The 25,723-nt window shown below is 38.7% G+C and overlaps 1 protein-coding gene across 3 annotated transcripts in view; it reads left to right on the plus strand.

Moving 5' to 3' along the window:
• The first annotated feature begins 292 nt into the window (after positions 1–292).
• The window catches only part of LOC110376755 (ubiquitin carboxyl-terminal hydrolase 8), a 31,606-nt gene continuing 6,175 nt past the window's right edge, over positions 293–25,723 (plus strand). Inside the window, exons 1-17 of one of the 3 annotated variants that reach the window (XM_064040718.1) lie at positions 293–583; positions 664–894; positions 1,794–1,933; positions 6,102–6,264; positions 6,827–6,983; positions 7,498–7,639; positions 7,991–8,094; positions 8,689–8,808; positions 9,393–9,518; positions 10,177–10,300; positions 10,957–11,150; positions 11,637–11,726; positions 12,450–12,569; positions 20,045–20,175; positions 20,591–20,690; positions 21,121–21,249; positions 24,124–24,318. In XM_064040718.1, the coding sequence (XP_063896788.1) occupies positions 483–583; positions 664–894; positions 1,794–1,933; positions 6,102–6,264; positions 6,827–6,983; positions 7,498–7,639; positions 7,991–8,094; positions 8,689–8,808; positions 9,393–9,518; positions 10,177–10,300; positions 10,957–11,150; positions 11,637–11,726; positions 12,450–12,569; positions 20,045–20,175; positions 20,591–20,690; positions 21,121–21,249; positions 24,124–24,318 (2,367 nt within the window). In that variant the 5' untranslated portion in view covers positions 293–482. Of the gene's footprint in view, positions 584–663; positions 895–1,793; positions 1,934–6,101; positions 6,265–6,826; positions 6,984–7,497; positions 7,640–7,990; positions 8,095–8,688; positions 8,809–9,392; positions 9,519–10,176; positions 10,301–10,956; positions 11,151–11,636; positions 11,727–12,449; positions 12,570–18,183; positions 18,538–20,044; positions 20,176–20,590; positions 20,691–21,120; positions 21,250–24,123; positions 24,319–25,723 lie in introns of those variants that run through there. The other 2 variants (XM_064040719.1, XM_049837807.2) reach the window with 2 other exon arrangements.

Consider the following 25,723-nt stretch of genomic DNA (forward strand, 5'->3'; position numbering starts at 1 on the left):
TTTCGATAGTTTCCAAGCAATCATTTCTCGCTGCCTTAAGGTTTAATATTTTTTGCTTGTAAATATATTTTTATTTCTATTTACATTATTTTATATGTCAAGTAATTATTTATACCACATCTGAGGTATTGCAAGACAAGCGCCTTTTAATGTTTCGGGAGACGGGAAGGCTTTTTATTTTCCAAGAGACGTATAGGAAAGGAGAAAAAGGGAGACCTTAATATTTTCTTTTTTATGTCCAAGCAGAAGTACGATGCGAAGCTATGCGCAAAACGAAACGCAACACTTTGCTTTATCTGTATTGAAAACTGGCAAATAAAAAAAAACTTGACATTTTCTGATTTAATTCACAATTTTTGTTTGCAGTGAATTTTTACAACAATCTCTGTGTTTTATCAAACAAATGTAGGATTCCGTAGTCCCGGAGACTTTAAATTACGGTAATACCTCGAATAAAACGTGAGGGTGAGCAAAATTTCATCATGACAGAAACACGAAGAATACAACTTCACCTTGGAAAATGTATAGAGGATTTGGACAAATTACACAATGTACCAGATTTGAAGTCAAAACGAGCTACTCTGTAAGTAATCCCTGCCTTGTGTACCAAAAAACCTGATCCGTATGTAAAAAAAGTATATTTAATTGGTACTTTCCTTGTAGGTTATGCAAAACAGCTCAAAAATTATTCGAAAGTGCGGAAGAGGCTCGCGAGAAAGGAGATGAGGAGTATTCTTATGTTTATTACATGAAATACTTACGGGTGATAGCTTATATCAGCAAGGACAAGGATTATTTGAAGGACAAGTCTTATTTTAACAACATGTTGGGAGCTAAGAACCCAAACAAGGCTATAGATCACGCTGAGAAGCTGAAGAACAGCCTCATAGACAGGTAAGTTGTTAAAACAATAGCTTCTGATAACATTTGTTTTGTTTTTGGGAACTGTTTGCTTTTAATTTACATACTATAGTTGTTATCTATTGCAGATAACATGAGTCATTATGTAAATAAAGTTTTGCATGTTTTTGTCAGAAACTGGTTTTTCACGCTGGGTACATAAAAATATATCATGGAGAAAATAAAAGGTTTAAAGTCAATCACAAGCAATTCACTTATGATGGGTTTTTCACATAAAATGAAACAATTATTCCTACTATAATTCATTAGATAAGCCAAACATGATTCATACAGAGTAGAATAGAATTCAATTTATGAGGAAAAGCTATCAATTCATTCATAATCAGTTAACAGCCATTTGATTAAGTAATCAAATCAGAATTTTTATTAGTATGACATATAAAGGAAAAAATGTTACTGGCTTGTTGGTCTAGTCATAGTAAGCACAATTTCTGTGCTGGTCTTCAATTTGTTGGTGCTTCGAGACATTCAACCAGGTGCAAATTAAACCTATAGCTGACTCATTACAAACAAATTGTTGTTTAAAGATTATAATAATTTCACTTGCATTCACAAGCAGTTATTTGAATTCAATAAAACAAAGGCTGCATACAACTGATTCCCATTTATATGAAATAATTTATTTATTGCTAACCCATTCAGCATTTGCTCCAGTATCATCCTCTGAGCCTTTTTCCCAACCAAGTCGGGGTCTGCTTCCAGTCTAACCAGATGTAGCTGAGTTCCAGTGCTTTACAAGGAACGACTACCCTATCTGACATCCTCAACCCAGTTATCCGGGCAACCCAATACCCCTTAGTTAGACTGGTGTACCATTTGCTCTAGTAATTTATCTTTAAAGTATAATAACACATCAATTGGTTATGTTGCAGATATCAAAAAGAGCAGAAAACAAAGCGGCTGAATGACATAAAAGAGAATGAGCTGATCAAGCAGAAGATTGAGGAGAACAGGAAGAAGCCATCAGAGCCAACGCCAGTCATTGAACCACCACAGCCTCTTGGATTACCAGGTATAACCTTATATGATACTTCCTCCTACTTTGTATGTATAAAATCTCTAATATAAAGTATGGTGGGTATAGGGTATGTTTGTCAGTAAGCAGTATATTTTATTGTCCCACTGCTGGGCACAGGCCTGCTCTCACAAGGAGAAGGATCAATGCTGTGTATTTTGGATCTAATCAATGCTATGTAGAATATTTTTTCAGAAAGTAAAATGCAACACATGTTAAACTTACTGAATTTGTTACATAATCTTGATAACACAGTTTATAAATAGCTTTTATAAATATAAGATGAATAACATTTCAGATACATATTAAAAAAGACATTCTTACAAACCTTTTTACTTTGTAATACATATAATGTGTATAATATGTATTATATTTTGTAATGTCTGATATCAAAGTTAGCATGTACACCAATTGACTGTAAACATTTGTATGACCTATACTAATCTTTTTCAGGAAGTTTTAATGATGTTATTTTACTGTAAAACCTATTACATCCTGTTTTTATTACCCATCAAGCTAAAATAACAACTGTGAAGTTCAAGTTATAAATAATAATATATTGACTAAGCTGTACAATACACTATAGGTTTTGATTAGGGTTGTAAACTGACGGTCACATACGATAAGTGACCGTCAATTACTATTAAATGACCGGTCACATTGGACATTTATTGTCAGACTGGTCAGATATATTAAATAAGTATTTTTTACTTGGTACAATTATTATTTTCGTCTCAAGCAAATTAAAAACATTATGAATGTGAAATAATACCTATAATTGCCTTTCTAAACCAACATAGTGCATAGATAACCTTTTAAAAAGATAGACTCTCAAGTACGTATTTATTTTTATTGATGTATACTGACAAATCATTAATCATAGTGTCGGCGAAATCTTTTTTTTTTATCGACGTTAAAAATCATCAAATGACCCCTCCTGCTGTGGGTTAGCAGCGGTGAGGGAGTGTCAGACTCTTACTGACTAAAAACCGTCGTGTTCCGTCGTAGGCCTTTTATGTACCAGAGCCGCGGTAACTCTTTCGAACAACCCGCAGCCCCGGCAGGCCTTGGCCCAACTGGGCCCCTCTGGGGTTGCTGACATCTCTTTGAGGAGCGCGTGTCGACACGGGTCTGTCGTCTAAGTAGACAGAGGGACGATGAGCCACCGGAACTCACCGCCCACAGACCCACACCTACGGTGGCCGGGAGTCATCTCGCGACACCCGGCGCCCGTGGTGTCTACCTGGTCCAGCACGGCGGCTGGGATGAGAGGTGCGAACTCTCTGGCGTTCCGCCTCCTCCTTCTCGAGCATGATTGCTTCGCAGAAGGAGGCGACGGCATCCCATTCCTCTCGCCCCGGACCATGGCCTGGATCAGGGCCGGACGAGAGAGGTCGCCGCCGCCTAAAGCCTCGACGAGGACCCAGCGGTGCCCTTCCCATGCGGGGCACACCTGGACTGTGTGGTCCACCGTGTCCTCGGGGCTGTCCGCACAGTGGTGACACCCGGGTGCCTCCTCACGACCGATTCGGTACAGGTACCTCCCGAAACAACCCTGTCCGGTGAGGACCTGCGTCATGCGGTACGTGAGGGCGCCGTGACTCCTCCCGAGCCACTCCTCAAAGAGGGGACTTACCGCCACGATGGTGGCGTGCCCTGCACTGGGTTGCGACAGTCGCTCCCTCCAGGCCACCATGAGATCGCGCCGGAGCTCCGCCCGCTGCGCGACAACTTGCCGCGGCAGCGGAGTTTCCCCCCGGCGCAGTGTCTCCTCGCGCCAGTCGTACAGGCGCAAGAAGACTCTCGCCTCGAGATCCCACGGTGGCAGTCCAGCAAGTAGGCCAGCTGCTTCGCGGGAGATCGTACGGTACCCCCGGATTAGCCTAATGGCTATCACCTTTTAGGGCACGTTCAGGTAGTGTACAGCACGCGGCCGTACCGAACGTGCCCATACCGGGGCCCCGTAAAGGGCCATGGACCGCATGACCCCCGCGTAGAGTTTACGGCAGGGGGCGTTTGGGCCTCCCAGATTGGGCAGGAGCCGTTTGAAGGCAGCACCTGCCTTCTCCAGTTGTGGGCCCAAACGTCGGAAGTGCTCAACGAAGTTCCACCGGCTGTCGAGGACGAGTCCTAGGTACTTCATCGCCCTCTCGACGCCGATGTGAACCCCCCTCCTTCCCCCCCACCGTGACTTGGAGCCTGAAGGTGGCGCGTTCCGAAGCCCATGAAAGCACATGGCCTCGGATTTGTGCAAGGTCACCTCCAGGCCCAGCAGCTAGATCCTCTCGATGATGGTCGCAACCCCGCGCGTCATTATCTCGGCCGCCTCCTGGTGCGACCTCCCTTGTGCCAGAACCAGCGTGTCGTCAGCGTAGCAGACCACGCTGACGCCGCTAGGGAGGTCGGCGCGCAGCACCTAGTCGTAGCCGATGTTCCACAAGAGCGGCCCAGAACCGACCCCTGCGGAACACCGCACGACATCTCCCGCCGGGCGAAATCTTATCTTAAAGATCGATGAATGACATTTGGTTACCTTCGATGATTCTAAAACTTCCGTAGTTTTATAATATAAAGAAAGAAAAAACGTTTATTTCTAATAAATTCTATTTTTAAACAAAAAAAAAAACGATTCTGACGTTGCCATAGACATAATATTAGTAAACAGGACTGCGCACCTATACCCAAAAAACGAGCCGAGTGAAACAGTTAGTACCGAGGCTGTTTGTCCCTTTCTAATAGGGTGACTATGAGATTAAGCTATGTGAGACAAATCCGAATTTGCTAAGATTATTAAACACAGATTAGTATTGAAGTTTTAACTTACGCAGTTTGTGACCTTAAGATACTAATAAAGGCTTTTAATAATTAGCGGAAATTAGCAGTATAAAAGCAGGAAGATTCGAAGTGAAGACTGTTTTTTTTGTATTTCTACTTCATATATAGACTGCTGAGCCATTTATGTCGCCTTTCTTCATTTTTTGGGAAGCTATAACAATAGTACAACAGTTTTAAAATCCATCACCCATATTTTGACTCGTTACAAGAATTCATTGGCACCCTAGTTGTTTGGTTTACGAAAATGTTATTGTTAGCTAACCTGTGGAACGATATATTGCAACCACCATAGGATTCACTTTTGCAAGTAGAAACGCAACACTTTTCACCATTTTAATAGTTTAAATTGATTTAATACAAAAAAATATAAACAAAATTTTAAATGCTGATTACGCGCCAAGAATGTTCAGGGTTACCGCTAGAAAATAAAAAAAGCAAAATAAAAATTTATGTTGTTTATGTTTTAATAATAAATACGAATAAATTAATGCGATTGTTATTAATTTGTTGACTTACAATTGTTAAAATAAGATAAAAATATAAGTGATTCAATTGTTTTTTGGGAAGACAAAACTTTTGATCACAACATTTTTTTATGCTGGCAAGGTGTTAGAAAGAGACAAACAGCCTCCGTTCGAACTATCCCTCTCGGCTCGGATTTGCCTCTGTGTATTATGCAACCAATTTAGTACCTTATTGCGTTATAATAGAGTTCATTTTCGTAAATATATATTTTGAGCGTGCGCAATCTTGTTTAGTAATATTATATCTATGGACGTTGCTGACAATAAATGACAATAAGTGACCGGTCAAATTGGATAAATGTCCAATATGCTCGGTCAGATTAATCGGTCACATATAACGTGACGGTCACTTTACATGTCTAGTTTTGATGAATAAAAACGAAAAACACTATCAGCCTTACTACAAAAACTTTTAAACGTCTGTTTTACACTTGTCTAAAAAAATGACAAATTATGACGTTGAAATAAGGTCTGTTTTTTTTTTTTTAGACAAGTGTTTAGCAGATGTTTAAGTTTTTGTAGTAAGGGGGTATATTTTCCATATTTCGTAAATATCATTCTGAATATTATCAATAGTGCCCTTTTGTGGTGACAGGAAACTGTAACAAACAAAGTTGCATTAGCATTGATTTTGATTTTGATTAGATAAGAGTTTATCCCTGTAAAATTATAACACTTATCATTACCAAATTAATTTATCTTTTTACCTATATTTCTGCGAAATGAACAATTATGACTCAATCAAGATAACTCTGAGAGAACTCAAACCATAACCAATCTTCTTACATCATACTCCTTGGTTCCAGGTCCCGATGAGGTGACAATCAAAAGTGAGCAACTATACTCCATCTTGAAGAGTGGCAAGCTGAAGGTCATGATACTGGACGCCAGGCCCGGGAAGGACTATGTGGACTCGCATATCAACTGCCCGGCTTGTATCAGTGTGCCCGAAGAGTGTATCTCTCCTGGGTAAGGGTATATTGTTTTGTGAACGTTAAATAAAAATGGTAAAAAAATGTACATGTCATGTACATGCCAATGATTAGGTAAATTACTTGCATAAACAATATCAAAGCACTCAACAACTCACAATGGTGCCTACTCATCCTCCGAGCCTTTTTCCCAACTATGTTGAGGTCCTCTTCCAGCCTACTAATAGCACAAATTGCTGCAGAAGCGCGGCATTTTGCGGGTCCCTTATAGCATTACTTTATGTAAAACCTTCATTAAATCAAATTTTAATTTCATACAAACATAGAGGTGTGAAGTGTTCAGATGACATTTTCATCATCAACATCAAAGTCGTTCCCCCGTAGATTGGGGATTGTGACCATCATTAGTCTCTGTTAGCAATGAGGTTGGGCCGGGATAATTTCCTCCAGGTGCTCCTATCTACCTATACCTATAGTGGTACCTATAGTGATGACATTTTATGACACCTTTAATTTCAGATAGATGGTACACGATACGAGTAAACTCTAGCCAAGTTAACCCTTATTTGTCTAGTTTTTAACAACACAATAATTCACAGGCAATCAGCGAATGTCCTAGAACAGAACCTACCTGGTGCGTCTCGCCCCGTGTGGGCCGAGCGAGCCAGCATGGAGCTCATCGTGATGCTGGACTGGAACAGCACGGCCGTCATACCGGGGAAGACGCTGCATCTGCTTAAGACTATACTGCTAAAGGTAAACTGCACTAAAATAATGAATACTTGTAATACAGAAGCACATTAAATGGAGGTGCACCATTCACAAAATAAACTAATACCAATGAGATATTATGAAAAATACTGTTCACAATGAATTAGTTATGCTATCATGACAGTAACATCTAAAAAAATTATTGATATTTTTCCGCACCTTAGACTGCCGATGGTCACACATCGGTGCTATAAAGGATTCGAAACATCGGGATTAAATAATATAAATATAACCGCGATAGAATCCGTAAAAGTAGTTTTATTTAAATGTCGTGAAGAACATTAGGTACATAGTATATGAGGGACATTTTCTGAGCAAAGAGCTTAATTATCGGCGCATACTGCCTTGAGACTGTCATTTTGCCATGTTAAATATATCTAAAGAGCAATACTTAAAGCCCATATTTGCAGGTGAAACCAGAGGCGATATGTGACCTGTAAAAGCCTTAATATAAATAATTGATAGAATTTTATCAACAAATGATCTATTTGTTCTCCAGTGGGACGTAAAAGTCCAGTACTCTCGTCCTCCCCTCGCCCTGCTGGGAGGGTACGAGGACTGGTTGCTGAAGTACCCCGCATTCACCACCAACCCTCAAGCTGTGCCGCCAAGACAGGATGATTTTATGGACGATATGTTAGGTGAGAGGTTTTTGAAGTAATCCTACGACTTTTGAGAGAATTGTAGCTACAACATATAATATTTTAAAGCAAACATACCTAGGAAGGGAGGAGCTTGTTTACAATTCTTCACCATTCTCTTAGGAGAGGAACTCTCACTAGAAAGTCTGGCTGTTTCTCGCGGTTTCGGTGTGTCCCGGAAGGACTTTTTCTTGTAACTAAACAAAATAAAGCCTATTTAATTCAGGTATAGTGTTATTAGTGAAACAAAATCGGGAGGGGTCATCTGAAGATATCTTACCAATAAAAAACCTTCTTTTTTGGGAGTCGGGTAAAGAGAAACATAATATAACGTATGTATGGTTGCTCTAGGCGAGATCGACTACCCGACGTGGACGGACGTGAGCCCCGCGGCCGCCGCGCCCGCGCCGCCGCGGCCCAAGCCCGGGGAACCTTATGTGGACCGCAGCAGTAAGGTAAATAATTGGCGATTGTTTATTGTTAATTTTTCAAGTCCTAGGTGATATAGTTTTTTAAAATTTGCTCTTAACTGCTGTTGAGACTTCGCTTTTTACTAACTGAATCTTTGCTAAACTTTTTACAAAAGAAAAAGGGGTTTCGAAACGCACTTTAGGAGCGTATCGGCTGTTATTTGAACATCTTTGATAGTCGTTACGAGTAGTCAGAATTGGGTATTGGGTATTTATATACTCTGTCATAATAATGTCCATTAGGCAATGCATCATAAAATAAGGACACTTTAATTTATCGCTTTGATAGAAAAAAATATATTCATTTTTTTATAGTTGTCTTAAGAAAAATAAGTACACAGCTGATATGAAAAATCTGTGACGTTATATTTCACATTTTCGTACAAATTGCATAGGAAACAACCGTTTTTGACAGTTCATCAAAAGTATTGAATTTGACTAGTTGCAAAGTACCGAATCCAGAAACCCTGACAACCAATATGGCATACTAGTGGTAAGCTACATGCAGAGACTAAAATCCAACCTCAACATTATTCAAAAAGGCTAGGCAAATAACAATAATGCTTGGTCACATTGCAGGCGGCGGCAGTACAGATGTATTCGGAGCGGGCTCGCAGCATGCAGCTCATATTAGAGCAACAGGAACGCATCGCCGACACCTCGCTCACGTTGGAAATGCAACGAATTGAGGCTGAACAGGTATGCACTGAAAATATGTTAAAAAATAACTAAAGAATCGAGATAACTAACTTCAAGTAAAGCTTTGCACCTGCCAGTGCTATTGATCCACCAGCCAAATGTAGACTGGTAGAAAACTAAGGCGTTAAAGTCCGCCGTTGTGCAATATGCAAAAAGTATTTAAATAAATGTGCTAGGAATCATTTTGATATAGCAATGGTCGTGAATTAACTATATAAAAGTCAAAGCAAGATAAATACTCAAAATGGTTTATTGAAACTTAACTAATGAAGATAGCATGTTTTCAAGATAAAACATGTCAAAGGGACGGCACACTCAAAAACGATTTCACCTTATGTATAACCTGGAAAAAAGAAGTAGTGATGAACAAACTTAACAGCAACATAGCTGTCTATCACTGTTTAATTGTTGGATTACAATTTGTTATTACTTTTTAATTCCCAGCCAAATTCTTTGGCTGATCATGTTAGCGAGAACAGCCGCTTTCTTTGATGATATTTTTTTTTTTTAATTTGTCTGGACGCTATTATAAATGCAAATAATGTACATATTTGCTAATATGTTCCTGTATTATGTGTCATCAGGACTGGGAGAAGGTTCGAGAGCAGCGTGAAGGCGAGGTGCAGGACGAGCTGAGAGCCATGTACAAGCTGAGGGAGCAGGAGATCATCTCACAGCTCATGCAGCTCGAGAATAAGCAGTATGATATGGTAAGTTATATTTTATTTGCAATTGTTCTCGTCAAAGTTTTTGTCGTCACGGAATATTGTGCTAGTCGCTGTGAAGAAGACAAGGTATGATATCTCTGTCCTGCGTGTGCGTGAATATTGGCGCAAATCGTCATACAGCATATAATAGCATGGTACATTATTTCAAAGCATTTTAAAATGTTCAATTTACGACTCTTTATTTTGACGTAACAAAACAACAAAAAATGCGACGGGTGTGAAAATCGCGCGTGCGTATGGTAAGAACAGGATTCTCACCATACGTCACGTTCACTGTTTGTCGTCTGTTATGGCCACGCGATATCACGCAGCGCCGCATCGCTTCATGTTTGTATCCAGATTGCTCATGTGGCATATGTGTACATGAGCAAATGAACATGACTTAAAACTCCAATATCTGCCACAGATGGACATACTCAGAGACATTCAATGGCTATGTAAGCCGTTCCTTAGTGTAGAATTTCTATGAGAATCTGTCACTAAGGAGTGATTTAAGTAATCATTAAAGGTCGGACCACATCTGGCAGCACGGAGTCGCCTTTTTCCGTCGCCCTTTCTCTAAATGTATCTGAGAGCGGGGGAGAGACTGCCATAATTAAAACCAATGTAACTGATCACTAATCATTATTGAATACACCAGGAACAAGAGAACCAGAGTCTCCGCGAGCAGTTGGAAGAGTACCAGCGTCGAGAGCGCGAAGAGGCAGAGAAACTCGCTGAGACCATCAGTGGCGCCACTGACGATACTGAAGCTGCTGATGAAGGTAATAAATAGTTATAAGAACAACTCCCGAGCCTTTTCCCAACTATGTTGGGGTCGGCTTCCAGTGTAACCGGATTCAGCCGAGTACCAGTGCTTTACAAGGAGCGACTGCCTATCTGACCCCCTCAACCCAGTCACCCGGGCAACCCGATACCCCTTGGTTAGACTGGTGTCAGACGTCTTGGCTTCTGACTACCCGTAACGACTGCCAAGGATGTTTAATGATAGCCGGGACCTACCGTTTTACGTGCCATCCGAAACACAGTCATTGGTGCCCTCACGTCACGCCCTCATACTCGAGAGTTTGGCTCTTTACTCACTAGGTCACCACGTTTTATAAGTAACACTATTTATAAGAAAACTAGCTCAATTTATCAATTGTTTCGCTCGTGTCTCTTAGGAACTAGTGTCTGACCGAAGGTTCGGTTTTAGTTCGAGAAGCTTTATGTATCAATCTTCATATATCAACTTTGTATGTATCAATACATACAAACTGGAATCCCACACTTTTTATAAATCCGACCACTCGAGCCGATCATCGAGCTTAACGGGACAATGGCGTCAACTTTTTCGTGCATGCGGCTCGTAATATCGAGTTATTAGACGTTGTCACATCAAAAGTCTATGCAAATGACACAGTTTTTCTTCTTCTATCAGAACGCATCCGCCTAGCCGCGGAACAAGCAGCCGCGGCCCGCGAGCAGGCCGCCGCCCGAGCCCGCATCGCCGCCGTACGTCAGCAACGCGATCAGCTCGACCGCACTAGAGAACGACTGGAGGCTGAGCGCAAGCGGCGCCTGCAGCAGGCCAGGGATACTAGGAAGCCCGACCTGGACAAGCCGACACGAGGGGTAAGTAGTATGTTACCAGCATAAGTACTATACTTCCCAAAGGTTTTTTGGAAAATTGCGCAAAAATGTGCGTGAGGTTGCGCAAAAAACAGTGTGGAATTTCGCAAAAAACTGCGCTAAGTTGCGCATAAAAATCTGGCCAGGAATGGAGGTGTGTGCGTATTTATTAGATGGAAACAACTTGACGAGATTGGTGCATGAAATATTTAGGAAAAAAAAAAACAAAATTGTCGCGATATATTGCGACGACGATACTAGAAATAAGTCAGAACGAGCTTAACGTCGTGACTCGAGTCTATCGCGTGCCACGTAACGGCAGCTAACTAGATTTTCTTAAATCGATTGATGTATTCAATTTGTAACAAACAAAAAATACAAATTGTTCCCCTTTATAATATTAGTATAAGATATACATACGCCTTCATCATTAATCCCCCTTAACTTCCTACATATAACCCAATCCTGAGCCAGCCTCTGGTTGTGCAGGACGAGGACGGCGACTCGTACATGATGTCCCCCGACAGCCCGGGCGCCGCGGGGCTCAATCGGTCGCACTCCTCGCCTAACATTGCTAAGGTAACCCACATTCATAACAAACTAGATAAAATAACGCTTAATATCCCCCCATAGCCCGAGAGCCGCGGGGGTCGTACCACAAATACGATAAAACGTCTGTTGACGTGTCTTGTTGAACTTGTCTAAAAAAATGACACATTATGACGTTGAAATAAGGTCTGTTTTGCAGCCACAGTTTTTTTAGACAAGTGTTCGCAGATGTTTAAGTTTTTGTAGTAAGGCTCATTAAAAAACGCCTTAGATTTGAAATCAGCCTTAGTTTTTTAGGAAACCAGCTTCCCAAAGTAGTAGAACGCTACGAGGGAACTATTTACTTTTCGCACAAAATATATGTACATATAAAATCATGATATACATATAAGCTTAGTTTTATCAAAATCCGTCCAGTAGTTTTTGCGTTAGAAACATACTAAATTCCGCGTTTATAGTATTAGTAGTTTTCTTTTTGTAATATTATTCACTATTGTATCACCCCGCGGTTTCAAAGAACAAAACGATCCTACTCTATACCAAATTACATCTCAATCGTTCAGTCATTTTACTATGGAATTGATTTTAAAATTATTATCATGACCATATCGTACCGTCTAGCCTACAATAATTCTTACATCATCCGAAATACAACATCCTTCTTTCCACAAATCCTTTCCTCATAACCATAACTCCACCTACACATCTTATTTAAACCTAATTTCTATTGAAAACCTATCGGTCTTCCACCAGGTATCTTCAGACGAAGAGGAGCCCTGCGTGCCGGTGTTCGACCGCAGCACCAAGCCGACTAAAGTGGCGCCCTCTAGCGATCTGCATCAGAGAGACTTCCAACCAGTTTGGGGGGATGTGGTGAGTGCATGTTGATTTTAGTATTTTTTTAGGTTTTTCGCAGGTTCAAATACGATATAAAACAATTGCAGGTACAAAGCGACTGCCAAGATCTGAACATTAACAGAAATTATTTATGCAAACTACTTATGTACGCTTCAAAAAACAGAGTACTTTTTTTGAACATCAAATTAGAAAAAGGCTGTCAGTCCCCACGTGGCTGGTAAGAAATGTTATGCGGAATAAAACAGGTGTGATGTTATTCTTTCATTAAACTGAAGATGGAAGGAACTATGTATAAATAATACCAAGTAAAATATCTAAACATGGAACCAAAACATTCATATATATGTATATAGCGTGGCGACATAGCGTATGTCTTGTATAGCGTTGAATACTATTTAGAAATTGCAGCAACCAAAATCAATACAAAAAATAACATTTTTCATTACCTAATTTGATTTAATAGTTCATATCAAACTGTAATCATTGTTCAAAATCATCTTGAAAATAGATGAATTTTCTAGAACATACTAGATGCATTTTGATACGCACGCATTTGTGACTCATGTTGACGTCAGTGCAGTGTGTAGATATAATGAATACAGTAAAACAATACCTGAATTAATTTCAACACAATAAAGAAATCAGTATTGTATGGAGCATTCTAAGATAAAATGATAATGCAAAACGTTTTGGAGTTAACTTCAAAAGATTAAATAAAGTGAATCAAAAAATAAAACCACTCTAACTTAACATTTATTTAAAATTTTTAATAAAATTAAATTTTATGTTACTGGGTGACTTATTACTCAAAAATCTGGCATCAACGTGTCTTTTAATCACAGACTTTTCAATTAATTTAATACGAGTTAATACTTTTTTTTACTAGAAAGGAATATGTGAATAAAACCAGTTAGGTACTACTAAACTACTCCTATTGCACACTATGCACTAATTTAATTTAATGCGAGTTTTAATATATATATATTTTTAAATAAATACATACCTATGTAAATAAAACCAAGTTACAATCGAACTAGTCCTACTGCACACTGCACTATAACGTCACAGTGACGAGCATCGAGTCAAGGCGAGGAATCCCACCGCGTGCGCTAATCCGCCACTAACTACCCACAAACGTGCGCCATTACACGGTAATCAATTATAATAAACATTGCTTCTATACCACAATAAGTATTAACTACAAATAATAATAAGAGGTTTAGTTGTGTTCTTAACCCCGATGGTCCGATATAAGTAGATTAGAATGCAGTATGCTTTGCTATCTAGAGTAGATGGAAACGTGCTTACGGTAAATTTTTACTTCTATTGTCCAATGTTTAATCGCAAAAGAATGGATAAGTTATAGAAAGCGGCAGTAAAAGGTTTATTTGTAACCTCATTGGTCCTGATAGCTACTATCTAAAAACAAACCTGTTTACCAGTTCAGAATAAATGAAAAGGATATTTATTTTTTTATTCCTCTCGCTGCTGTCGAGTAGGCACTTCTGTAAAGGTTTTTCCAAGAGAGGTAGACGGTTTTATTGTTTTTCTAAATATAGAACATCTCAAGTCGTAATTATTGTTTCTTACTGCAAAACACCAAGTTTGGATAAAATTCGGTAGCATAAAAAGATGTACTTGAAGACAAACTCCAGAGTACCTACTTAGAACATTCGTCTTTAGCTACATACGTTACCAACACCTACTTAACTTTTTCACAAAAAAATATTAATGCTATAAGCCTCCAGGCCTTTCACCTGAAATCACGATGCTACCCACATGTCTAACAAAACGTGACTGTGTATTTACTAAGCTGAAACACCTCATATTTGTGACTTAGCGAATGTTACGTAGGTCACTGTTCACCTCATCATCAGCCTTTTGTTGCCCCACCGCAGGACACAGGCACCTGGAGTCAAACCTGAATCCTGTCAAATCCTAGGCCACTACGACTGTCTTATAATATTAACTAGCGATCTACTCCTTCTTCGCTCGGGATAACAGTATTTTCCCCACTATCTAATGTATGTTTCTACATATGAACCTTCCTCTTTAATCACTCTATCTATTAAAAAAACGCTTGACAATCGGTTGCGTAGTTTTGAAGATTTAAGCGTACAAAGGGACACGGGGACATGGGACAGAAAAAGCGACTTTGTTTTATACTATGCAGTGATTGTACCTAGGTATATCTGAGATATTATATTCGCAAATACCTTTGGAACAGACGCCAATCCTTCCACTACTGCAATAGGGTTGAAAATTATTGAAAAAAATTACAGATTGAGGCAGGCTCATATGCTGTCTGCACATAGAAAACAATAAATAGCTTCTGTGACTCTGAAATCACTTAACCACGTCTTAACAAACGTGACTATTATCTCCTAATCAGCCGAAACGCGTCACATTGCCGACCACACGGCGAGTTGCGCATACGGCTTCTAACGCCAAATATTGTAACCCAACACTGAACGCGTGGTTAAGCTGTGAACATCACATGTTTGTGCCTGCCTCTTGTTGTTAGGCTGGCATTTGGACATTACGTAGAAGCACGTGGGTTTACTCGTGTTTGTAGGAGATAATTGGGGGTTTTAATAATGTATTCGCTACGGTGTTTGGGGTCGGTCGGTAAAATCATTATTTCATTTAGGCTCTTACAACAACTTATAAACGTCAAAAATGTAAATAAGTTTGATTCTAGTTGCCCTTTCATTTTAATATTGATAAGATATTTGAGAAAAATAATAGGTAAGTACATGATAAGTTTTAAATCCTGTCAATCAATTGATTAGTGCCACTAATCTCGATACTTACAAATACTTAAGTTACTGCATAAAATGTTACTATACACAAAACAAAAGACTGCTTAAAACAGTACATATAAACGGATTTAGCAATATTTACTAATAGAGCGAATAGACAAGCCAGATATCAGAATCAAGGAAAAATTATACCCGGTAGTTTTCTAAAAAAGACCTAGATATAATTATTCCAAGTTACATTATTAAACATTAGTTGTTAGCCTAGTTGCGGATAAAAGGCTGACTGTTTTATTACATATGTTCGAGCGAGTTACACGTGCACTGCACTAACGAGCAGTTACTAGGTACATATAATATTAAATTAAGTTAAACTTTTCCAAGCCAATTTCTACGTCCGTCTAGTTAGTTCTCTTCAAATGAATATGCCATGAAAAGAGACGTATAATTTATGTTGTTTTGTGAAATATTACAAAAAAATACTTTTAATGAAACAACAATTATAAAGATAAAACATTTGTTTGTTTGTTTGCATTTGATAGGCTTCGAAATTACTGTCACAATGTGAAAAATTCTTTCTCTATTGGGAAAATACACTTACTGAGATGCCAACAGCCTGTACAAGTCACATAGGCTGTATTTTATCTGGGCAACCGGAAAATGATCCCCAAAAACAGCCTGAAAGTCATATTCCCACAGTTTAGTTCTAAAAATATCTCAAAATAATGCCACCCCAAACATATCAAATAACACTAAACAATTAATTATAGTCGTTCGTATTAATTAGGTTACCCCAGGGAGGCAAAGTAAGTTCGTGTTCTCATGATTAATGCTCCCTCTAACCGCAATATGTATGCGATTTAAATAATAGTTGTGGCGACCTCGACTCGGAAATTCGTTTATTATATGAACCTATTATAAAAATAATTGCTTAGATATTAGCCATATAAAGTTAAAGGTGATGGTCATTCTTGAAGTAGGTAATATAAGGTATAATGGCTACCTCGTGTGAAATGTACAGTCGGCTTCAAAAGTAGCTGAAGAAATCAAAATTTACAAAATGGCTTAACATCGTGAGGTCGATCACTTATTGGAGTACTCATGTACTTTTTCGAAGTTTAGGATGTTAATAAATTTTGGCGTCAAAAGTAACTGAACAACCATTACTGTACTTTATGGCTCTGTTTCTGAAATCTCATTTTACAAGATGATTCGATATCTTATTAATTGGTCGTTTGATGTTAAAGCAATGCTAAATATGTTGCAGTCTGGTCAAGATCAATTAAACTGCTTATGACGTTGTCTATAGTAACCATTCCCCGAATCGACACTTATTCCTTTTATTTTTACTTTATTTTATTCACTGTTACCCCATAGAGAACTCATTAAAATCAGTAAATAAAAACAATCGAAGTCAGTATAGTAAATAAGTGACCCCGTGCGTGACAGCGAGCGTGGGTGCATCGCGTGCATTCTGACGTATTGCACTTCATACAAGAAATAATCCCTTCCTACGCTATACCTGTTTAAGTACGCACGAGATGGCAACTATACATTGTTTCTTTGTATTATAGTTCAATAGGTTTCACCCGTGACTTAGTCCGCGTCTCGAAATCAGATAAAGTGGCCTTTTTTGTCTGCATGGTACAACTTACTTCCATGCCAAAGCTTAACTCAATCAATTTAGCCATTTTTGCAAAATATCTTTACAAACAAATAGGTATACAAACTATTAGTAAAGATAAAGATTTTTATAATATATAGTCAAAATAGCCCTTCACTCATAAAAAAATTCCTCCATCATTTGCCATATCTGCATTTTCCGTTAAAACCTACTGGCACGGTATTTAGTGTGAAAACATCACATTTCTCTTCAACAAAAATAAACAACTCTTCATCAAGGCTCTTCATTTCTTATAGCAATTATATCTGGATTAAACATACCTAATAACAAATCAATATACTTAAGTCAAAACGCCGAAAATAAACGGTCTATAAATAGTTGTAGGTAAAATCAGTGTAATAAAATATTCAACAGTAAAGCTAGTATAAAAATAGTCCATACAAAAATAAGTTACACGATCAATCTACCTTCTCAGTGTTATATTTTGACAAAATTGTACCAAAATACAGCCGACATGGGTCGGGCTTTTGCACATTCCCATCAATCATGAAAATGTTTGCTCTTTACTAAGCAAACAGGGTACGCAAGCCTTTTCTTATGCATACGACAATTTACGATACGCTTTCGGCCACTCTACGATATTAGCAAAAACTTCAGTGATGAAAATTCTAGTGAGGATGTTGTAAACATAAAAGATAAATTAGGGTTATTTAAATATGTAAAACATAATATTACCGAATGCATTACCTACTCATCAAAACAATACCGAACACTCACACTAGCACAACTACATACACACAGACGCACACAATACACAGACGTACTACCCACCTTCCACCCCCTACCCTTAACGTTGTCAGCACACGTGAGCTCAGTGCGAGCTCGACAATGCTCACGACCGCACGCGCGATCAGCGGCCGAACAAACATGTTTATAAACAAAACTAAATAAAATCAGTTCTTCTCAAAGAAAAGTGCGTTCACCAATGCTCCCAACAATATTGTCAACGTTGTTTATGTTTTATTTGTTAGTTTTGCTTATTCTAGTGTTCCCTTTGTCTAGGTATACTAAATCCAACCTTTTGTTCGGCCACGACAATTAATTTATTGTTTCATTGTGAACTCGAATTTCGGTCTTTTCGTGTGTTTTGTGTGAAGATTTCGTAATTACTTCAAGAAGAAAGGTCGTGTCTTCAAGACTGTAAACTTTAATTTCGCTCGAAAAGTCTTTGTAACAAGAAGACAGTTGTGTTTTGACTTGGTCCAAAGACGCTGCAAAAGCAATTACGAAAGAACTAAATCGCCAAATCACTTGGCCCAAAGAAGTAACAGCTGCGATAGTAAAAACCAAGGAACTAAAAGAAGGGATCACCAACCCAATTATTGCCAAGTCTAAACCCTCAACGACCAGATACCTTGGTCGAAGGATCCCGTGCAAGAGAGAGCAGAAACCTGCAATAGCTATCACCAAGTACGGAACAATCTTCAAGATTCTTCGCTACGAGCGGCGATGCATACCGCTGGACACCGCCAACATGGTGCTCAAAGTCAAAGTCCGCCTCAAGTACTCGCAAAACCACATCGTCTGGCTGTTTCGACGTGTAAGTTTTGTCATCTGCTTAGCCTTTGCTTATGTTGTGGACAGCTTCCAATATAATTGGCTGCACCTGTGCATCAGTGTGCCATATAGAGTGATTGCCTTTCTGACCTCCTCAACCATGTTACATGGACAACCCCGACACATAGGAGCCTAGCTCCTCGTTTTAGTCGCGTTTGTAAACGGATAATATAGGACTAGAATAGCTAATTTTTCTCTTGTTAAAACTGTTATTTTAACGCTAAAGCAAGTTTTTACGAAGGACTAAAATGGGGGAATCAAGGACCCCTTTCGCTAGTTGCTGACAAAAATAGCAAAATACTTTAATCTGCTGAGATTTTAGAAGCAAACTACTTCAAAACAAAAGATTGCGTCAGAAAGTTCAGGGCCTTACCTTATTAAGCCACCCCTTTGTTCTAAGCCGGTCGTGCTTAAGTATAGCACTTGAACTTGGTAGGCGGTCTCAAAAAACCTTAATTGGGTCCTAAAAATTTTCAAGAGGTATTATTTTCTCCACCTCGCTAAGTTTATTTCAAAGAGATTTGTCAATAAAGCAATATAGGAAAGTCAGCCTTGCCCTTCACTTTCCACAGTAAAATATGAAACGATACAAAATAACTTCTACCACGCTATATCGTAACTGCACCGACCTTTTTAAATATTCACACGGGGCTCCGATCAAGTTGTCAAAGTCTATATAAAGCCACCTACACCGTAAATTAGACCCCTAATGAGAAGTGGGGTCGTTTCGCCGTACACTTGACCTTGGGGGGCGACCTTTGACCTTACGGTACGATAACCATCGGCCGCCGGTGCCCGTAATGGGGCTTTATTTATTTGCCAAGTAATAGGAGTAGCGTGAACAGTTTTGAAAGAAAATGAAGCTAAGTGGAGTGCATGGGTATCGATTATTTTGAACTAGAAGTTTAAGGTAGCTATAGTACTTCATATGGAGTTTTAATGAGGCATATATGCACTCACGCCTTCTTTGTATATAGGTAGGAAGAAACAGCAAAACGGCCACATTATTGAGTACTGAAATGTGTTTGTAATTTTCTCTAAGCAATCTTTATTTAGTATATGATGTTAACTTTATACAACAGATTAATCTTATTCAAAAGTAAACGTATTAGGCAGCTAGTTTTTTGATAGTAACTCGACATCGCAGATTGATTGAACGTAAACATCACATGACTTGGCTTCCGAATTTTTGGGGGTCTCGGGAAATGCTTGTTTTTCTGTTTCAATCAATCATCCCATGTACGCATATTGAAATGATCTTACGTAGAGAATTCTTAGTATTTTTGCAAATTTCCAGTAATAAAAATAAATATAAGCATCACACCTGTTTTACCTGAAATATTTTGGACGAAATCGGAACTGTATTTCCATCCAGGTACGCTATAAATCCTGTACTTGGGAACTGTCTTTTGTTCAGATTCTCTATACTTTACTACATTTTTGTCACGCTGTCCTGATCTGTATGCTCTAATATTCTCCATACCCCTCAGGGTCGAGGTCTGACAGGTCTGAAGAACCTGGGCAACACGTGCTACATGAACTCGATCATCCAGTGCCTGAACAACACCGCCATACTCGTCACGTACTTCTGCAACGGACAGTACTTGGAACATGTCAACAGGTAAATATAGTCATTAGGAGTTTGGTCGCTTCTTTTGATATAGGGCCATATGTCCAAGACGGCATACGTTATCTGTTTGATGATTATCCTGTGCCTACCAATTGATAAAGCTGGTTTCCAGAATTTCTGGTCCGTAAAAAGTGCTAAAGATGTTCAAATCACACCAGGGACTCTTCCAATGTGCCTTCCGAAACACGGAGGAACATGTAATGACAAGATTGTCCCATCTACGGGCTCAAGACGCCATGCGTTGCTTTAACTTATGATCCATCGATCCTCGCGGCTTTGACTTACCCATGAACTTTTCTATCGAGGAAGGCTATAGGCTACTTTTTATCCAAGTACTAGAAGTATTCTTCTCTGGCCGAAGCTAGTGATTACAAATGAGGACTTAATAGTTACTGTTTGTTTGCAGGTCCCACAGCACTCGCGGCGCGATAGCAGAGGAGCTGGCGGCGGTGGTGCGCGCGCTGTGGTCCGGACAGTACCGCTTCATCGCCACCAGGGACCTCAGGGTATGTCAGACTTCATGCTGGGCACCATTGCCGAATGTATATGTTGATGACTTGGTGTTATGTTCTGTGGGTAATGGATGATATGACGAATTTGACCGCTTTACATTGATAGATTATAATATAGCGAAAAATAATACGTTAAATTGCAATCAGATGTTACGATTCACAATAATTCGACAGTTTACAATCTCTCGAGATAGATTGTAATCTAACTATGTTTGTAATCTTACGGTGACATATACACAGTTACACACATCACAGACAAGAAGAAAAAATAAAACAAATAGTACAAAATATTCTGAAGCAGGTCTTTATTATATTTCAGCTTCGTTTAAAATCTTATACTGTCTCTTTTGTATCCCTTGTTTAGTCTATGATCTTCCGAACTGCTATTACAAAAATATACTTAAATGACTACAATGTTATACAGAACGAAGTGGGCAAACACCAGCGCGCGTTCCGTGGGTGTGAGCAGCAGGACTCGCACGAGTTTCTCACCATCCTCATGGACTGGCTGCACCTCGACCTGCAGTTCAGCATCAACGTGCCGCCCCACAAGGTATGTCACCAGTCCTCATTGTGGCAACACAGCTGACCACTCCTGGAGTCCTGTTCTTCCGATAAAACAACAGGAAACCCAGGATATCTTTAGCAATATTTAGCTACAACTTACTTTGAGCGTCAGATCTCTTCTACATAAACACTGAATTTAAAGAAAGCGACGCGAGTATGAATCTACAATAAACCTACATTTGTACTCGGAGGTAGCATCTGAGTTTGAAAATTTTTTCACCAATATCCCTATTTTAACAACCAGAACTCTGATGGCATCTTCCAGTTCGGCTCTTACAATATTAAAAAATTGTGTTGCGGAATGTGACAAAGGTTTTGAATTCACAGTTGTCAGCTCTAAGGATATTATTCAAGCGTTTAAAGATCTCGATGTAAAAAAGACTGCTGACCTTTGGGGATTGTCAGTTCAGATAATCTCATCGATAATTGAAATAATTTCACCTTATTTAGCAACTGTGTTCAACTCTTGTGTTGCATCTGGTGTTTTTCCTGACTTGATGAAACTTAGTAAAGTAATTCCATTGTTTAAATCTGGTAGTACAACCGATCCATCAAATTTTCGGCCAATTTCAATTTTACCCACTTTGAGTAAAATTTTTGAGACGTTAATATTACGTCAATTGTTGAGCCATTTTAATAGAAACAACTTGTTGCACACAAAACAATTCGGATTTACCAAGGGTCGTTCTACTACGGATGCGGGCGTGGAATTGCTTAAAAATATATTCGAGGCCTGGGAGGATTCGCAGGATGCGCTCGGTATTTTCTGCGACTTGTCCAAGGCTTTTGATTGCGTGCACCATGATATACTCATCAGGAAACTTCACCACTATGGTATCAAAAACAAGGCTCTTGACCTTCTGACTTCTTATTTGCATAATGGAATTCAGAGGGTGGATGTCAATGGTAAGAGGTCTTCTGGATCTACGGTCACCATGGGGGTTCCACAGGGTTCAATTCTAGGCCCTTTTTTGTTTCTTATTTATATTAATGACCTCCCTTATCACGGAAGGGATAATCACAAGATTGTGTTGTTTGCCGATGATACTTCACTCGTTTTTAAAATCAAGCGCCAACTCGACAATTTTGACGAAGTTAACAATGCACTCTCAAAGGTTGTTCATTGGTTTAATGTCAATAATCTTCTTTTAAATGAATCAAAAACGAAGTTAATTAAATTCTCAACGCCTAACGTAAGGCAGTTACACACCAATGTACAACTAAATGGAGTAGAGTTGAAGCCTGTTGAGTCAACGGTATTTCTTGGTTTGACCGTTGATTCCAAACTCCAATGGGGCCCACATATAGTTAAATTGTCAGGAAGGCTTAGTTCAGCCGCCTATGCTATTAAAAAGATCCGACTTATCACAGATGTGGACACAGCCAGAATAGTTTATTTTAGTTACTTTCATAGTTCAATGACGTATGGGATTCTCCTTTGGGGAAACTGTGCGGATGTTGAAACTATATTTATTTTACAGAAAAGAGCTGTTCGAGCCATTTATAATCTGGGTCCAAAAGTTTCTCTCAGAGAGAAATTCAAAGAAATAAACATTCTGACTGTTGCCTCTCAATATATTTTTGAAAATTTAATGTACGTTCGTAAAAACATTTCAAACTTTGTTCAAATGTCTGATGTTCATTGCATAAATACTAGGAATAAACATAATCTTGCTGTACATGCTACTCGCCTCCACAGAGTAAGCAACTCGTTCATGGGTCAATGTATACGCTTTTACAATAAACTTCCCAAAGCGGTTCGTGACTTACCTATCAGGAAATTTAAAAATCATATAAAATCCAAACTTTTGAAAAAAGGATATTACAAAATATCTGATTATTTAAATGATAAAGAAGCTTGGGAATGAGCTGCTCGCTTAGTGAGTGATATCTTTTTAAATGCCTGTGAATTGTTACTTTTGACATTTAAATATTATTATCATCAGATAACATTTTATTAATGACATTCTTTTTATTGACATTTATATGTTATAATTGTATATTTTTTTTTTAATTTATTATTATTATTGTAAATGTGAGTATCGTGTATGCGAGCAACATTATATATTCTTATAACATAAATACTGTCTGGCGGGTTTGAGTATTTTTGAATGGCCTACGCAAATGTTCTGCAGATCTGGTATCGTCGTGTGACAGGTCGTTGAGCTCCCTAAGATATGGTTGAGCTACACGACGACTGATGCATGCGTGCCGTCTGTTGGGACTGGTCAGCTCCAGCCTGATGTGGCTCTTTCCTCAAAAGGCCATTCCAGACCGCGTACATGGTGACACTCACACATAATTATTTCATTTATAACATGTTTGGACTTTAAAGGAGACTATGACCCTTGAGTTTGTTTCGGCGTTTCTTCTCAGGGATCAGTCAGTTAGGAAATGCCGGCCTCAGCGTTCTTAAAATGACGTGTAAAAGTGATGTAATGTCCAACTTGCAAAATAAACAATTTCATTTCATTTCATTTCATTTCATTTCATTACTCGCGTTTTCATCGATTCTCAGTAATATTTAGCTACAACTTTCATTGAGCGCCAGATCTCTTTCACATAAATACTGAATTTAATGGAAGCTACGCATAAATGTACACCAAACTTATGTACTACATTTTTCATTTCAAGTCTCGTAGTTCACATTATCAAGGGGTCTGGAAACCTTTGAGAATAATTGTCATTTATCATCAAATGAAGTGGAGCAGTAAAAAGTAATTATCAATATAACGGATCCATCCATGTTCCTTCTGAAGCCTATGTATCTCTTTCAAACCCTGACAAAGTTTTTTATTTTATTTTTTATTTACAAACTTCTGCTCCATCAACCAATATTAATACCCAATTCTCTTCACAGGACAGCCTCCCCCCTTCCGAAAAGGCGTGGCACGAGTACACCAAATCTAAAGAGAGTTTGATCCTGCGGCTGTTCTACGGCCAGATCAAGTCGACCGTCCGATGTACCGTGTGCGGCAAGCAGAGTGTCACTTACGAGTCCTTCTCGAATCTCTCGCTGGAGCTGCCGGCGAATGCTAATCGGTGTACTTTGAGTGTGAGTTCATGGATTTTTGTTATTGATCGACTTTTTCTTGCAATTGTGTACTAAACTATAGAAAAGTGGTGGTTACAAAAGTGGTGGTGACAAAGGCGTTGATAAATTTTCCTAGGTTACATATTTTTAGTGTAATGCAAGCATAAGGATACTTCCATATTTCAGAATGAAATGCCTGATACAAATATTTCAAAGTCTTCTCCATGTGGCAAAAATCTATCAGACCATTTAATTACACATTATTCAAATTCTTTGTGCCCACAGGAATTTTTATTCTGCAGGATTCATTATTATTTTTATGTGTCTTATCGCACGCTGAGAACGAAAGTGACCGATTTCAAAATTTTGGTTAAATGAGTTAAGTATACAGAATGACTTAAAAAAGTATATTCTATCACAATTATATTAGAAAACTGACCAATAAAAGTAAGAAAAGGATAGAGGTATATTTCGGTCTCTTTGTCACTCAACCGTTCCCTCCCCCCGCGCCCGAATGAAAGTGACGAAATCAGTGTTGCGCCGTGAGTTGTCGTGACAAGACGCGACAAGTTTAGCAACGTAGTGACCGATTACGCTTTGTGTCTGTTTGTTTGTCAATTTCGGAGGTAAGTTTAGTTACAATTTTTAGTCATAAACTGACCGATTTAGATTTAGGTTCCTTTTACATTATAAGTATTAGCGTATTAGGTGACACATATCAAATTGGGTCACTTATTTATTAAGAAATGAGTCTAAATAATGGACCAATTTTGAATCAGGTCTGTATAATTTTAAGTGTACTCATCTGTATTTTGTACTATTTAGAAGAAAGTCTGTTTAACATTTTTTAGTTTGGTTTTCAACTGACTTATTGATTAATAGTGCAATTTATTACTTTTTTCAGTGTTTAATGTTCCCTACTGAGTCGGTAACCCCTAAACTAAAATGAAAAGAAGTGCTTTAATTCTTCAATTAGTGGAAGAGAGACAGCAGAATAAGGTAATTACGAAAACTGTTCGATTATTATTCGTTTTTCATTAGTACCTAGGGACTATAATTATTTGTAAAAATGTTTATATTTGTTTTCCATATTCTCTATTGTACTTGTTTGCAGAGCCCTGACGAGGCTTTGGATATCGACAAAGAAAACATGCCATCTAGCCCATCGATTATCGAAAATACACCTCCACGTCTGAACCAGGAATATAACAATGTTCAAATTCCAAGCCGAAAAACAAAACCTTTAAACGTAAGTTATTAATTTTGATTTAAGTCATGGGTGGTCATTTTAATGTAAGTTTTATCTTGTGATAAAAAGTTAAATTATTCATGTTTCAGGACCCTGAAAAGGCTTGTCAAGAAATAAATACGGAATCAAAAATTACTGAAAAAACCTCAGAAACTACATCTGCTGTCCGACCACGTT

Source organism: Helicoverpa armigera, chromosome 23 (assembly GCF_030705265.1).
Source record: "Helicoverpa armigera isolate CAAS_96S chromosome 23, ASM3070526v1, whole genome shotgun sequence".
Taxonomy (NCBI): domain Eukaryota; kingdom Metazoa; phylum Arthropoda; class Insecta; order Lepidoptera; family Noctuidae; genus Helicoverpa; species Helicoverpa armigera.